Source organism: Camelus bactrianus, chromosome 5 (assembly GCF_048773025.1).
Source record: "Camelus bactrianus isolate YW-2024 breed Bactrian camel chromosome 5, ASM4877302v1, whole genome shotgun sequence".
NCBI classification, from domain to species: domain Eukaryota; kingdom Metazoa; phylum Chordata; class Mammalia; order Artiodactyla; family Camelidae; genus Camelus; species Camelus bactrianus.
The window spans coordinates 72,713,510-72,726,242 of record NC_133543.1 but is presented as its reverse complement, the minus strand read 5'-3'; the positions used below and the strand labels follow the sequence as shown (position 1 = coordinate 72,726,242).

Sequence of the window (12,733 nt, the reverse complement as noted above, 5' to 3'; positions counted from 1 at the left end):
TGAAACTCTTCACAGTAAATAATTACTATGTGCACTTGATGAGTTATCTGAACAAATACTGCTCACCTCTGAAGACATTCCCAGTGAAGACTTAATCAGTGGGTGGACCGTCGGGGCAGAGTGGGCATGAATACATGTCCCTAACATGTTAACAAGGCAACACTTTCAAAATGTCTAAATTTATCTCATTCTCATTTAATCTTTCCCTCATATAGTATGAAATATAAAAATATATTTTTGGATTAAAACATTTCTTACTCCCTTACAGTTGAGTGCTTTGTCTTTTCTGGAAGAGTAGTATTAGTGTGTTCGTTGTACAGGAAGGCTGTGCTTTCTCTCAGTCAAGCAATGGTAGAGCTGAGTCTTTTGATCAGATTATGCATCCCATTTTTTAAAAATCAAACTTAAAAAAAACCTTTTTTGGAGTTAGTTTTCTGTCCTAGTTGGTGGTGTTATATCTATTCCTGAGTATGTTACTGACTTAACTTGTGTCTAAGATCCTTTTTATAGTTCCAAAGCTTTTTATGTTAAAGGAAGCTTGTTTTCTCTCTAATATTCCTAGGAAATGAAACTGTATAATGCTATCAAAATATCTTAGTTCTTATAGTGAATGTATTAAAAGTGTGAACATTTCAGTTTTTAATAAGTTTTGTTCCCATCCAAGGTAGTTCTCCATTAATTATTACTCTAATGTATAGTATAATATAATGCTATAGGGTAATATAGTATAATATGTAACACTGTAAAATATGGATAAACGTGATAGCAGATCAGGATAAATTTGAAATTAATTCTCAAAAAGTTACATTTTAATTTTTGACCCTAATTGTTTCTGTTGGAAATATATAATAGCGAGCTTCTGTCTTTGTTCAGGTTTACTGTATTTCTTCTTTTGGGGGATGAATTTGGGCTCATTTGTGTACTGTATTCCTCCGTTTCTAAATTTATTCAAATCTAAATACTGAATTTTTTCTCTCTATAGACGATTGCATTGTACGAGGAACTATATCCACATGCACTTATTTGTGTCTTTCATGCTGAGAGCTGCGAGCATCTTTGTCAAGGACAGAGTGGTCCATGCTCACATAGGAGTAAAGGAACTGCAGTCCCTGATGATGCAAGATGACCTACGAAGTTCCATAGAAGTGCCTTCTGTGGACAAATCACAATATGTGAGTGTTTTCACCATGAGTTCCTGTCATGGCTCACCACTTTCAAAAGTAAAAAGCCTACCTACAAAACCGGAAGCTTGGGGTTGAAAACCCTATGGCATTTAGTTCCTTTAATGTAGAGTCAAAGACTTGTTCCCATAAAAGATTCCATTGTACTTGATTCTGCTCCTAAAATGTCATGGTATTATTTAGTTAAGTAGAATCACCCAATAACTCAGTTAGTTAGAAGGATTATCACCATTGAAGCAATATATCTAGAAATTAGGTAGAGTAGATTGATCGTCTTGATGGTGTGAATTAATGCCATCGGTATCTGTGCCCTTTGCCCTGTAACTTTGTCGTCCCTGCTGATTCTGATTCTGGATTGGCTTTGTGACTTGTTTTACCTGATAGAATGAAGTGGGTGTGGTGGTGTGCCAGTTGAGAGTAGACCTTTATGAGTGAGCCTAGCCAAGATTAGCTAAGCATCACCCAGAGCAGCAGAATCACCTAGCCAATCCATAGATTCTTAAGACTTACCAAGCATTTATTGCTTTAAGCCATTAACTTTTGGTGCATATAAAAGACCAGAATAAAATAAATTCATGGTAGGGTGATAGATAATATTTCTTCTTTATTCTTTTCTGTACTTTCCTCATTTTCTCTAATGATCAAGAATTATTTTTATAAACAGGAAAAATTAAGGAGAAGTGAATTCTTGTAACTTCTAAAGGAAAAAAATTCTCATTTTAAAAGTAGAATCAAGACAGCAGTTTTAGAAATGCTGTGTTAAAATAACTTTGTTCTGGTCTCTTTCAAAAGTCTTGGCCTTTTTATGTACAAGTGACATTAGACTATAAAAAAGAAATGGAAGAACTTCTTTTCAGTGGTCTAATGTTGGCATCCAGTACAATTAGGAATTCTAATATAGTGCAATGTTGGTTTATTTGTAACAGATTGGGTGCAAGATTGCTGTTGTGATGTTTATTTACTTCTTGGCTACAAACTACTATTGGATCTTGGTGGAAGGTCTCTATCTGCATAGTTTAATCTTTGTGGAGTTCTTTTCGGACACCAAGTACCTGTGGGGCTTCACCTTGATAGGCTGGGGTAAGGCTTTTCTGTCTTCGTTTCTTTTCAACTGGATTATAGATTTTAGGGCTTTCTGTCTTGCCTATCATTAGCATTCTTTCAGCCATTTTCTTGAAATAACCCCCTCCTAACCCTATCTTTAGCTTTCCTTTCTTTTTCATTGTTCATTGGGGACATTATTAAAATTAAATCTGTAATCCTCCCAGTGGTAAACAGACTTTTCACATTTAACTTAACGGTTAGTGTTCTTAGGCCAGATTTTTGAGAGGATTCTTTGGGGGAAATACTGTGTTAACCACACACATTTAGAACTGCTGTGCTCATGTCATTTCAGTGTCCTGATTTAACAATGATTACATTCTAAAAATTTTGAGTTTTGAATTTCTAAGCTATAACCACACATCTTTGATTTGTAATTCTAGGTCATATGATGAAAATGCCAGAGAGAAATTTATAGGACCATCTTGACTGGATATAACAATACAAATTACAAACAATTATGAGATTTACCATGTCTTTTGGAAGGAAATAATCCACATTACTTTTGGCATAAGTGATTTAAAAAAAAGGATATTTAGCTCACATTCCAAAAATGCCTTGTCAGTACTAGAGGGATTACTGAAGGAAGCACTAACTCAACATGATATGGAGAAAAGATGTTGTTATAATTTAAGACAAATTAAAACTCATATATGGTTAAAATTAAGAAGTCTTAAGGTTAACAATTGCAAATCTCAATTGTTATTTTAATATCCAAATTATCAAGTGCTTAGCACAGGAAAAAAATTAACTAAGTGGCTCAAGATGAAATTTGAAGTTTTTTTCCCCTTCCAAAATAAAAATATTTCTTTGCCTGATTGGCCTTAATATTGTTTTAACATTTGCAGATGTGAAATAGGGAACATTTAATTTCCTGCTAGTTAGTTAATAACCTTTAAGAAGACAAAGGGCTAATTTACTGTAACACTTTATTTATTATGAAACAATAATTGTCATGAATAAAATTTTATTTCTGAAAACAGCTTGTCTGCTTTAAGGTGTTCCCTTATCTTTGACTAGCAGTTACTAAAATAAAAAGACATTTTTTTTTAGGGTACTTCAGAAATTTTCTCAACAGCTTTTGGTAGTTTGCCTTCAAATTAAAACTTTATCTAATATTCAAATCATAACTAGAAGTTGGTAAAGGTGTTGATAGAAAATTCAACAATGAAATTGTCTGAGTTCCATTTTATTTTTTGGATTTCTGTGACATTGGTCACACTAGTAATAAACTTGTTTTTCTTTGTTTACGTATTGGTTTGGTAGCTAATTCCCCATCAACTCTTATTTGGTTATATCAGTCAGTCTGTCGCTCCTTAAAGTCAGGAGTTTGTCTCACTGAAACCCAGGAAATCTGTTTTCAAATCTTTTTATGGAAAAGAGAATTCAAAAAATAGTCAGGGTTCCAACGAGCTTCTATGCAAGTATGAGGTTCTTACCTTCCTTTACAACTTTCATTAATTTGTCTGCAAAATTTTTGGCACAGGAATGACAGCTACAGTAGATAAGCATCACCACTTGAAATCTTAATTTCATCAACTGGTTTTAGAACATGCATGAAAGCAAGTAATATTTACGTGGAAACTCACTTTAAAAAAGCATTTTGTATGCAATATTATGTTCACTTAATTAACCACAATTTGAAACAGTAACAACCAATCTTTACAGAGTTATAGTTCTATAGTTGGCCTGTCTTCTAACTTCTTTCTTTGCAGCTCTTTTTTTTTTTTTTTAAATAAATGGTATAGGCTAGGACATCTATAATTTAAAAAATAGTAATATTCTTTTAAGAATCTCTCTCTTCTACTAAGACACAGCTACCATTTAATGAAGTAAATATCTAAGTCTATTTGATTAATAGACTATTTTTCTCTTAGCTCAACACTGAGAGTCTGATTTTAAAATATCATTTTTATTTCAGACTAATTTTTCCAAATTTCTATAAGAAAGATAGTGATCCAAACATTGTAGCTGCTTTGCAGGATCCTTTGCTAGAATAATCCATAGAGGATCCAATTTCATATTTTCTTCCAATGATTTATTGGCCTGATTGGAGAAGAGAATTTACTTGAGTTCCTTTGTTACTCATTGGACCCCGTCATTGTAACTTTAAGCTTTCTTTAGCTAGGTAAATACCCAGAACTTTATTACTCACATTGTAATGATGTGTGGAGTTACATTAGTTACATTGATCTTGCTGATTCTTAACAATAAATTGGTGAGGAAGGAAATTACAACCTAAAGAGGAACATACGCTGTATCTGTTTTGGTAGCTTGAAGGCAGATATTTAAAATGACTGTTTTTATACATCTGAATCACAAAACAAGATGTATAGAGGAGTAAAGGCAAATTCTAATGATGACCATGTTCCTTTTCTTTCAACCAGCCACATTCTTAATTTTTCCTATCTCTGCCTCAGTTTTCTCATAAATAAGGCACTTTACTCTTGGTTCCAAATACACATTGTGAAAATACATTTAATTCTATATTTAACAGATGTCAGTCAAGAAGTACAAACTTCTAGTTAGAAGATAAATAAGTACTATAGATGTAACAATGTACAGCATAATAGAAACAAGATGTCAGTCTTGCTTCTTTATGCTTAATGAATGTGGTAATTTACCTTTATATTAGCAGCCATTCTTAATTTTCAGCTGTCAAATGAGATGCCAGAATGTACCTAATATCATATAAAAGCACCTATCTTGGTTATATCATGCAGTTGTTTCCCTGTTGCCAAGCTTTCATGGAGAGTATTTTCATATTTTGTATTATCTGAGAATATCTGGAGAAGGTACTACATTTCCAGTTTTATTATCTATGTATAAAATGATTTGAATCCAGCAAACATTTTTTGATCATCCATTCGGCAGTAAATATAATTAAGATGCAGAGCTATGTGTTAAAGTCCCAGCACACAAGAAGCATGCAGTCTGATCCTTTATGTTATTTTTTTAATGCTTATTCTGATCATATGTATTATATTCAAAATATTTAATTTATAAAATCAGTTCTTCATAAAATTATTTATGAGCCTCAATATAACACCTTTACACATTTAAAAATCTTGTTTGCTTCAGGCACAATTTAAAAATCTAGAAAAACTATTTTTCATTTTCCATATGATTTTAATGCCATTATTAATTCTACCTTAAAGTTATTTTAAAGTTAAAATTATATTTAACCATTAGAGTCAATAAAAGATCTATATTTTAACTCTACGTTATGAAAGATAAGGAACTTGGTTCTCTCTGCTTATGACTTTTTCCAGACTTTTAAGATGTAATTTGGAGTTCTACTACTTATTATTAAAAATTATATGGATTATTATTTATTTAAAAGAAAATAAATTATGATCAAATTTAGATTTATTTGTGACAATTATGTAGATTTATCACTGTAGGTTCACCTGGTTTCAAGATTCCATCCCTTCTTCAATTTGATTTTCTACAGTTTTTGCCCACTGGCAGTACTTAATTCAGTAAGCATATTTTATTTTCCATTGTAGTGCTTCTGTTTCAGATAGGTCCTTTTTCATAATGCCTTATTCTAGTCTTCTAGAGCATTTTTTTAAGACTATGAATTAGATATATTTTGTAAAGATTTCTTCTGTTTCCTGTGGTAATTCCATGTCAGGAGAAGGTAGCTCTTTTAAAGTTTCATAGGTAAACATTCTCCTTCGTAACAATGGAAGACTTTTCAAAGGCTCTGCAGTTTTCCTGTCAGAGAGATGTGCTCATTCAGTATTGGCTTTAGCATCCTGTGAGCATTAAGGACACTTCTATCAAAATCATATAGAGCAACTTCTAGGTTCCTTAAAGGATGAATCAGCAAGTGATGGATACTGAAGTCCAGCACCCTGCAGTAAGTAGAGAGGGAACTGGAGATATAGCTTGGAGCTTCGTGTCAGGGCAGTCAACACAGCCTGGATTTCCAGGGGAATCAGTGTTCCTGGTTAGTAAGACATTATGTGTCTATAGCAAATCAAGGAATCCCCGTGTCATGATGGGTTTCTAATTTTCAGGACTGACTCTACACTTTATGATCAAGCTATGACTTTACAATACTATAGCAGCATCATAGGAGGAGGGTAAGGCTGAGGTTGGGTTCTATGAAGTTTCTGAATTATCCAATCCAAGATAAAATTACATAGACCAACACAGGGAGACCTTTTTACCCCATTTTGGCCTCAGGGCATCTCTGGTTTATGCAGTGGGCTGTTGCATGTTTTTATTTGAAGAAAGGGTTTATTTGCTAAAAATTTTTGACTACTGTTAGCCCAAACCATTGTTTTAAAGGAGAAGAGTAATGAAGCCACACCAAAACCCAATTCTACTTATTCTTTGACCAGAGATTGCCTCCTTCTTAGAATCACTCATTTGCAGGAATGTGGGTATAGTTCAGTGGTAGAGTGTGTGCTTAGCATGGTCCTGGGTTCAATCCCCAGTAGCTCTGCCAAAAAATAAAAATAAAAATAAATGATAAATAAATAAAAACCTAATTACCTCCCCCCAAACCAAACCAAACCAAACCAAAACAAAATCAGTTGTTTATACTGACATTTCATGAAAATAACCCAGTTCTTAAAAGATGAATGCAAATATAGGGTAATATTCAAATTTACATTAAATCTACTTAAAATAACATTTAAATTTAAAGTAACATCTAAATTTAAAACATTCTTCCTGTATTTATGTGTTCTCAATTATGTAATAATGTGATACTAAGGTTGGTGATCAAAAATCCTTAAAAAGCCCAAAAGTAGTTTCAATTCTTTATTCCTCCATGTTTGTCTCTGTGCTAATCCTGTGAATGAGGGTTTTTCCAAGAGGGTAAGAAAAGCAATTTCACTAAGACATGGTGCCTGATATAAGATATTTGTTATAATTATCATTTAAAATATAATTCCAACTCCAACATCGTTGATCAATGAGTAAAGAACATCATTCAGGAAATTCCTGATTGGGAGATTGTAAAGGAAGCAGAAGATAAAGCCCTGCAAATGAGGGAATGTGGACATTTTGATCAAAGGCAGACAAACACTTTTTAAAGATAACCAAGCCAACAGAACAGCAAGGAGATTTATGTCAGACCTTTTTGACCCATTCTGTCAGAAGGAGCCATGCTCTCTCCATTACATAGTATGTTTTGTTTTTTCTTCATAGTGCTAATTGATAAGTGAAGTTGTTATTAACTTTGCCTCCCCTGCCAGATATAAGTTTCAGGAAAACTCTTTATCTGTTAATTTTTTTAATCTTTGGAGACAATAACAGTTCTTGACACATGAGTAGGCATTTAATAAGTGCTTAATAGGTATATGTTTATATGGATGGATGGATGGATAGTTTAGATAGATAGATAGAATATGCAAACTCAACCTAAGAACTGACCAGAATTGGGTAGATCTATTTTGGCAAAAATTTCCCAGAACATAGAATTTGAGCAAATTAAAAAAAAAAAAAAAAGAAGTTATATACAACAATAAATAAAATTGGAATATGGAATCATAAAATTAAATTGCTACACAGACAGGCTGAGGCTAAATTCAATTAGATCACTGAAGAGATCAAAGAAATTATTTTTTGTGGGATATCATCTTATTTTTATTTCTTTCTGAAAATTTTCTTCATCAGAATCTATTTTTACGTTCACTTTTTTTTTTGCCAAGAAAAGGTATGTGAAGAATTACAAATGTGTTTTTTACAAGGTAAAGAATATTGTGTTTAATAAAAAATGTTCTAAATTAGTTAAAAAATTTTTTCTCCCTTTGTAAGGTGCTTCCTAGCTTCTGTAGTGTTTTCATTATGGTTTCTCTTTCCTTTTTTTAAACCTCTTTCAAAAAGGCCACATAATGAAAAGTTATCCATTAAATCCTATGGTCTTCTATTGCAGTGTCCCATAAAAGTTATGGTTTGTGACTTTTTTGTGATGTCAGAGTCTAATCAGGTATAGCATGAACGGAACAGTCGCCTTTTACTGGGGGCGAAGGACTCGTGGAAAGTCAGTATAATAGATTTGACATTGCAAGCTCACAAGTGTTTATTAATTTATGAAGGACAAATATGCCATGCTCAAATCATCAAACTAACATAGCGCCACCCTTTGCTAGGTGATTAATGCTTGTAAATGCTTCTGTCTTGAGCCAGTATGAACCAGAAAAGAAGAGGCTAAACTGATCAGAACTTTCTAATTTTGTAACTTTCAGTTTAGCCTCTCTGTGCCTTCCACTTTTAGGATGAGAAAGTTTGAATGTTTTTAAAACAGCAGACTTCCTCCTCCTTGAAAGCATGTGGCTGTCAGCGTGGCAAGATTAAAAGTTGGATGCACCAACCTCTGCCTGCTTTTGACCCCAGGGATTTCAGTCTGCTCCAAATATAGCTTGACTCCTGCATCCCTCGAATGAAAACAGGGCCAGTCTTCATCTTCAGGCTTTTGGGAACAAATAACATCAGCGTACCAGTTCATTTCTCAAAGGGACAAGATGAAAATTAAGTGGACTTTTCTGGTTCACATATTAACATTTTCATGTCTGTTTTTCTCTCTCACTTTTAATGGTATATTTTTATGTATGATGAATATAAGGAAAAAAAATCCCTTAATCTTGAAAGAAATATGGTCTCTGAATCCTTTTCTGATTGCAGGGTTCCCAGCGGCATTTGTTACAGCCTGGGCTGTGGCACGAGCAACTCTGGCTGATGCAAGGTGAGTGAAAAAGAAAAGGTTAAAATTTTGCCAGATACTAACAGCTATATACAAAATAGATAACCAGTTTCTACTGTATAGCACAAGGAACTATATATTCAATATCTTGTAGTAACCTATAATGAAAAAGAATATGAAAAGGAATATATGTATGTATATGTATGACGGAAACATTATGTTGTACACCAGAAATCAACACAACATTGTAAACGACTATACGTCAATAAAAAAAAAAATTAAAAACAACCCCAAAAACAAAACAAAACAAAACAAAAAAGAGCTTCGGATTTTCTCAAGTCCAGCTTCCTCCTTGGAATTCACTTGCTGCTGTTCTTGACGACATTGCCCTGTAGAGATGTCATGTGGGAATTACCTTGATGTAACAATAGTCTCTGATACATTACCAGCAAGCTGTCCATCCCAGAGTCATGGAACAGAAAGACTCATAGACCCAGTTAGGATGCTTGAACTCCATGGCTTACGAAGTCAAAACACGTGGTGAGAAGCAAGGGGAAAGAGATGGGTAAGTTCACACACAGGATATGGTGCAGGTGCACGCAGCTGAAAGGACCACGCCACCTGAGTCCTGGGATAGGCAGCATTCATACCGCCTCTCTCTCTCTCTGCCACATCAGCCTTCCGCACTGAGAGTGTGGTTATGAGGACCAGAGATGAGGTAGCAGCAAGGAGACCCACAGACGGAAGTACACACTTGCTGTCTCAGAGAGACCCGTGGCAATTTCGCCGGGCCATGGCTGTAGCTTGCCAGGTAGCCTGCTGAGCAGCTGTGGGTTTTATTTGCATCCTTTGGGCAAAGGGTATGAGGCCATGGGACTTACCAGTCAGTGGCTGAATTAAGATGTCAAGAATTTTGAGCACTTCCTGTATCTCAGGGCTATTTTCTGCCTTTTATCTATTTGGTGTATCATGAATATTTAGTGTCTGTGCTCAACACACGTGCTCTCCTTACTAACTACTTACCTATATTTAAAGCAAACTATAGGTTTAACCCATCCCATTTGCTTTCTTGTCTTCTATAATATAAGTATTTTTAAACAACGGAACAAATGCACAGTAGAGGTGGAATCCATCCTAGTGCATCACTAGCCCGCTGGTTGTTTCTCTTTAGGCTCTTCATAATGAGCGGACACTGAAACATTCATTTTTTTTCATATTATTTCTATTTTTAGTAATGATGAGTCGAAGAAAGAACAGGAGAAAGTGGAGAAGCATTCAGTGCCTGCTCTTTGCTCTCATGATCAAACTCATTGCTTGGACTGAATTGTGTCTCCCCAAAATTCATACATGGAAGTCCCCATCCAGAATGTGACTATATGTGGAGATAGGGCCTTGAAGGAGCTAATTAAGGTTAAATGAGGTCCTAAGGGTGGGGCTTTTATATGATGGGATTAGTGTTTTCATACGAAGAGACACGAGAGAGCTCCCTCTCTCAGTGCGCACACAGAGTGAGGGTCTCAGCACACAGCACAATGACAGTGCTTTGCATTTCCTTTTTTAAAATTGGTCATTCATGTATCTTCTTTTTCAAGAAATTTTAAATTTTTTATACAATTTTTAAAGGTTACACTCCATTTAAAGTTATTACAAAATATTGGCTATATTCCCCATGTTGTACAATAATACATCCTAGTAGCCTGTCTTACACCCAGTCGTTTGTACCTCCCACTCCCCCACCCCATGTTGCCCCTCCTCACCCCCACTGGTACCTACTAGTTTGTTCTCTGTACCTGCGAGTCTGTTCCTTGTTTGTTATAGTCATTAGTTTGTTGTATTTTTTAGATTCCACATACAAGTAGTATCATACAGTATTTGCCTTTCTCTGCCTTATTTCAGGCAGTGCCTTGCATTTGCATCTCAGACTTTAGCTTCCAGACGGTGAGAAGATAAATGTCTGTTGTTCAAGCCCCCAGTCTACAGTATATCATTATGGCAACCTGAGCAGGCTACTGCACTTACAGCAAGCACATGGAGAAGCAATTTAAAGAGAGACAGCTTTAACTTACAGATGTAGTAATGCTGCGCGTTCTTTTATGTTAACAGAGTACAAACTAATATCCACAGGTTGTGTACATTTCATGACAGCAATTCCTTTTTGTTGGCTCCTTTCTTTAGTTGAGCCCATGTGTTTGTTTTGAGTTATTGGGTACTTTCTTCAGAAATCATTTTGTCTGCTATGTGGTGAAAAAAATGCCACACTACATGAGCACCCGAATTCTACAAGAAACCTGCCACTGTTCCCCCAAATCTGAAGTCTACAGATCATTATCTTCCAGGGAGACCCTCCCACTACTGGTGCCAGAACTCCCCACTCATCAGCTTTCTCTCAGTTCTAGAACTTAACTGGCTTTGCATTTTCATCACTGAACTGAACTTAGGTTCACTCATTGGATGTGCAGCAAAGCCAATCTGCTGACACTGGGTTGTGATGAAGGGAAATACAGTGTTATTTGCAGGGTGCAAAGCAAAGAGAATGGGTACCTAATGCCTAGAAGACCTGATGGCTTTTGGGCAGGGTTTTTAAAGGCAACATTAGGGATGCGGGTGGCAGGGTGCAAGGTCAGCTCGTGGACATTCTTCTGATTGGCTGGTGGTGAGGTAACAGGTGATGTTTCAGGAATCTTCATCATCAGTCTTCTGGTTCCAGCCAGTCTGAGGTCTCCAACTGGGTGGGGGAGGGGTCTTAGTTTCTGCAGAACAACTCAGAAGTATGAGTCAGATTGTTATCTCTGTCCCTTCCTGTGACTCTGTTGTTCAAGCTGTTGTTACTTTTCTTGCTTGATTGCTTTTCCTTTGTTTCTGCATTTTCTCATTTCTCTAATCATTAACTGTTTGAGTCTGCTCTCTGGAACTTGGGGTAGCCCTAGGAGACTAAAGCTTTTTTCCTACAAACAAGAAGCAGAGACACAGGTCTTGTATCCAGCAGGGCCACGCAGGGTCCTGCTTAGTTTCATTTTTACTTACCTTTTTCTCTTCATGCTACTTGGATTTGTTGACAATCGAGGGTTAATGTCAGCTACGTTATTATCATTGTTGTTATATTTTCACAGAGATACGGGAAATTTCAAAGAAAACTTGCAGCCCTGCTATTTGATCTCTTGAAGGAGGGTGGGAGGGGTTGAGTCAGAAAGAGGTACTAAGTAATGCAGAATAATTTAACCCTGAGATACGTAACCGTATCTCTTTGATTTGGAATTTTAGAGAAGGTAGAACCAAAGGCATTTTTTGATTCAATCCCCACTTTTTAGAGTTGAATAGAATGAGACCCAGAGATATCAGTTTACATCTTCCAAGCCTACAGCTAGCCTGGAGCAATTATGACTCATTCATCCATTCAACAGCTGTTTGAGGCCTTGAGCATGGAAAGAAAGAAAATGTATTCATAGCCCATTTTATATGGAATTAGATGATTAGTTTTCTTAGTTATTTTGCATTTTTCTTAAAAGTCATAAACTAAATAATCATGTCTCTTTGCTGAAAAAATAAATACAGAAGTAAATAAAAGTTTATTACTTTTGAGAAAGAATCCATTAGGTACATGATATTTTGAAAAATACAACTAATACTAAATATTGCTCTAAAACAGATGAATTAATGTAAAAAATTAAATATTATTTAATTTTCTTGAGTGTGATCTGACCTATGTATAGTGCCAGGTCACAAAGTTCAGGTGGAGAGAGCAGACGCAGAGCATCTCCAAAGGACAGATGGGACTTCTATTCATGTCTCT

At 35.3% G+C, this 12,733-nt stretch overlaps 1 protein-coding gene across 3 annotated transcripts in view; it reads left to right on the top strand.

Moving 5' to 3' along the window:
• Positions 1-12,733, top strand: part of PTH2R (parathyroid hormone 2 receptor) — a 78,743-nt gene that overhangs the window by 44,110 nt on the left and 21,900 nt on the right. For all 3 annotated transcript variants that reach the window (XM_074364088.1, XM_074364090.1, XM_074364089.1), the window contains 3 exons: positions 983-1,172; positions 2,108-2,261; positions 8,925-8,985. In XM_074364088.1, the coding sequence (XP_074220189.1) occupies positions 983-1,172; positions 2,108-2,261; positions 8,925-8,985 (405 nt within the window). The remainder of the gene's footprint in view (positions 1-982; positions 1,173-2,107; positions 2,262-8,924; positions 8,986-12,733) is intronic.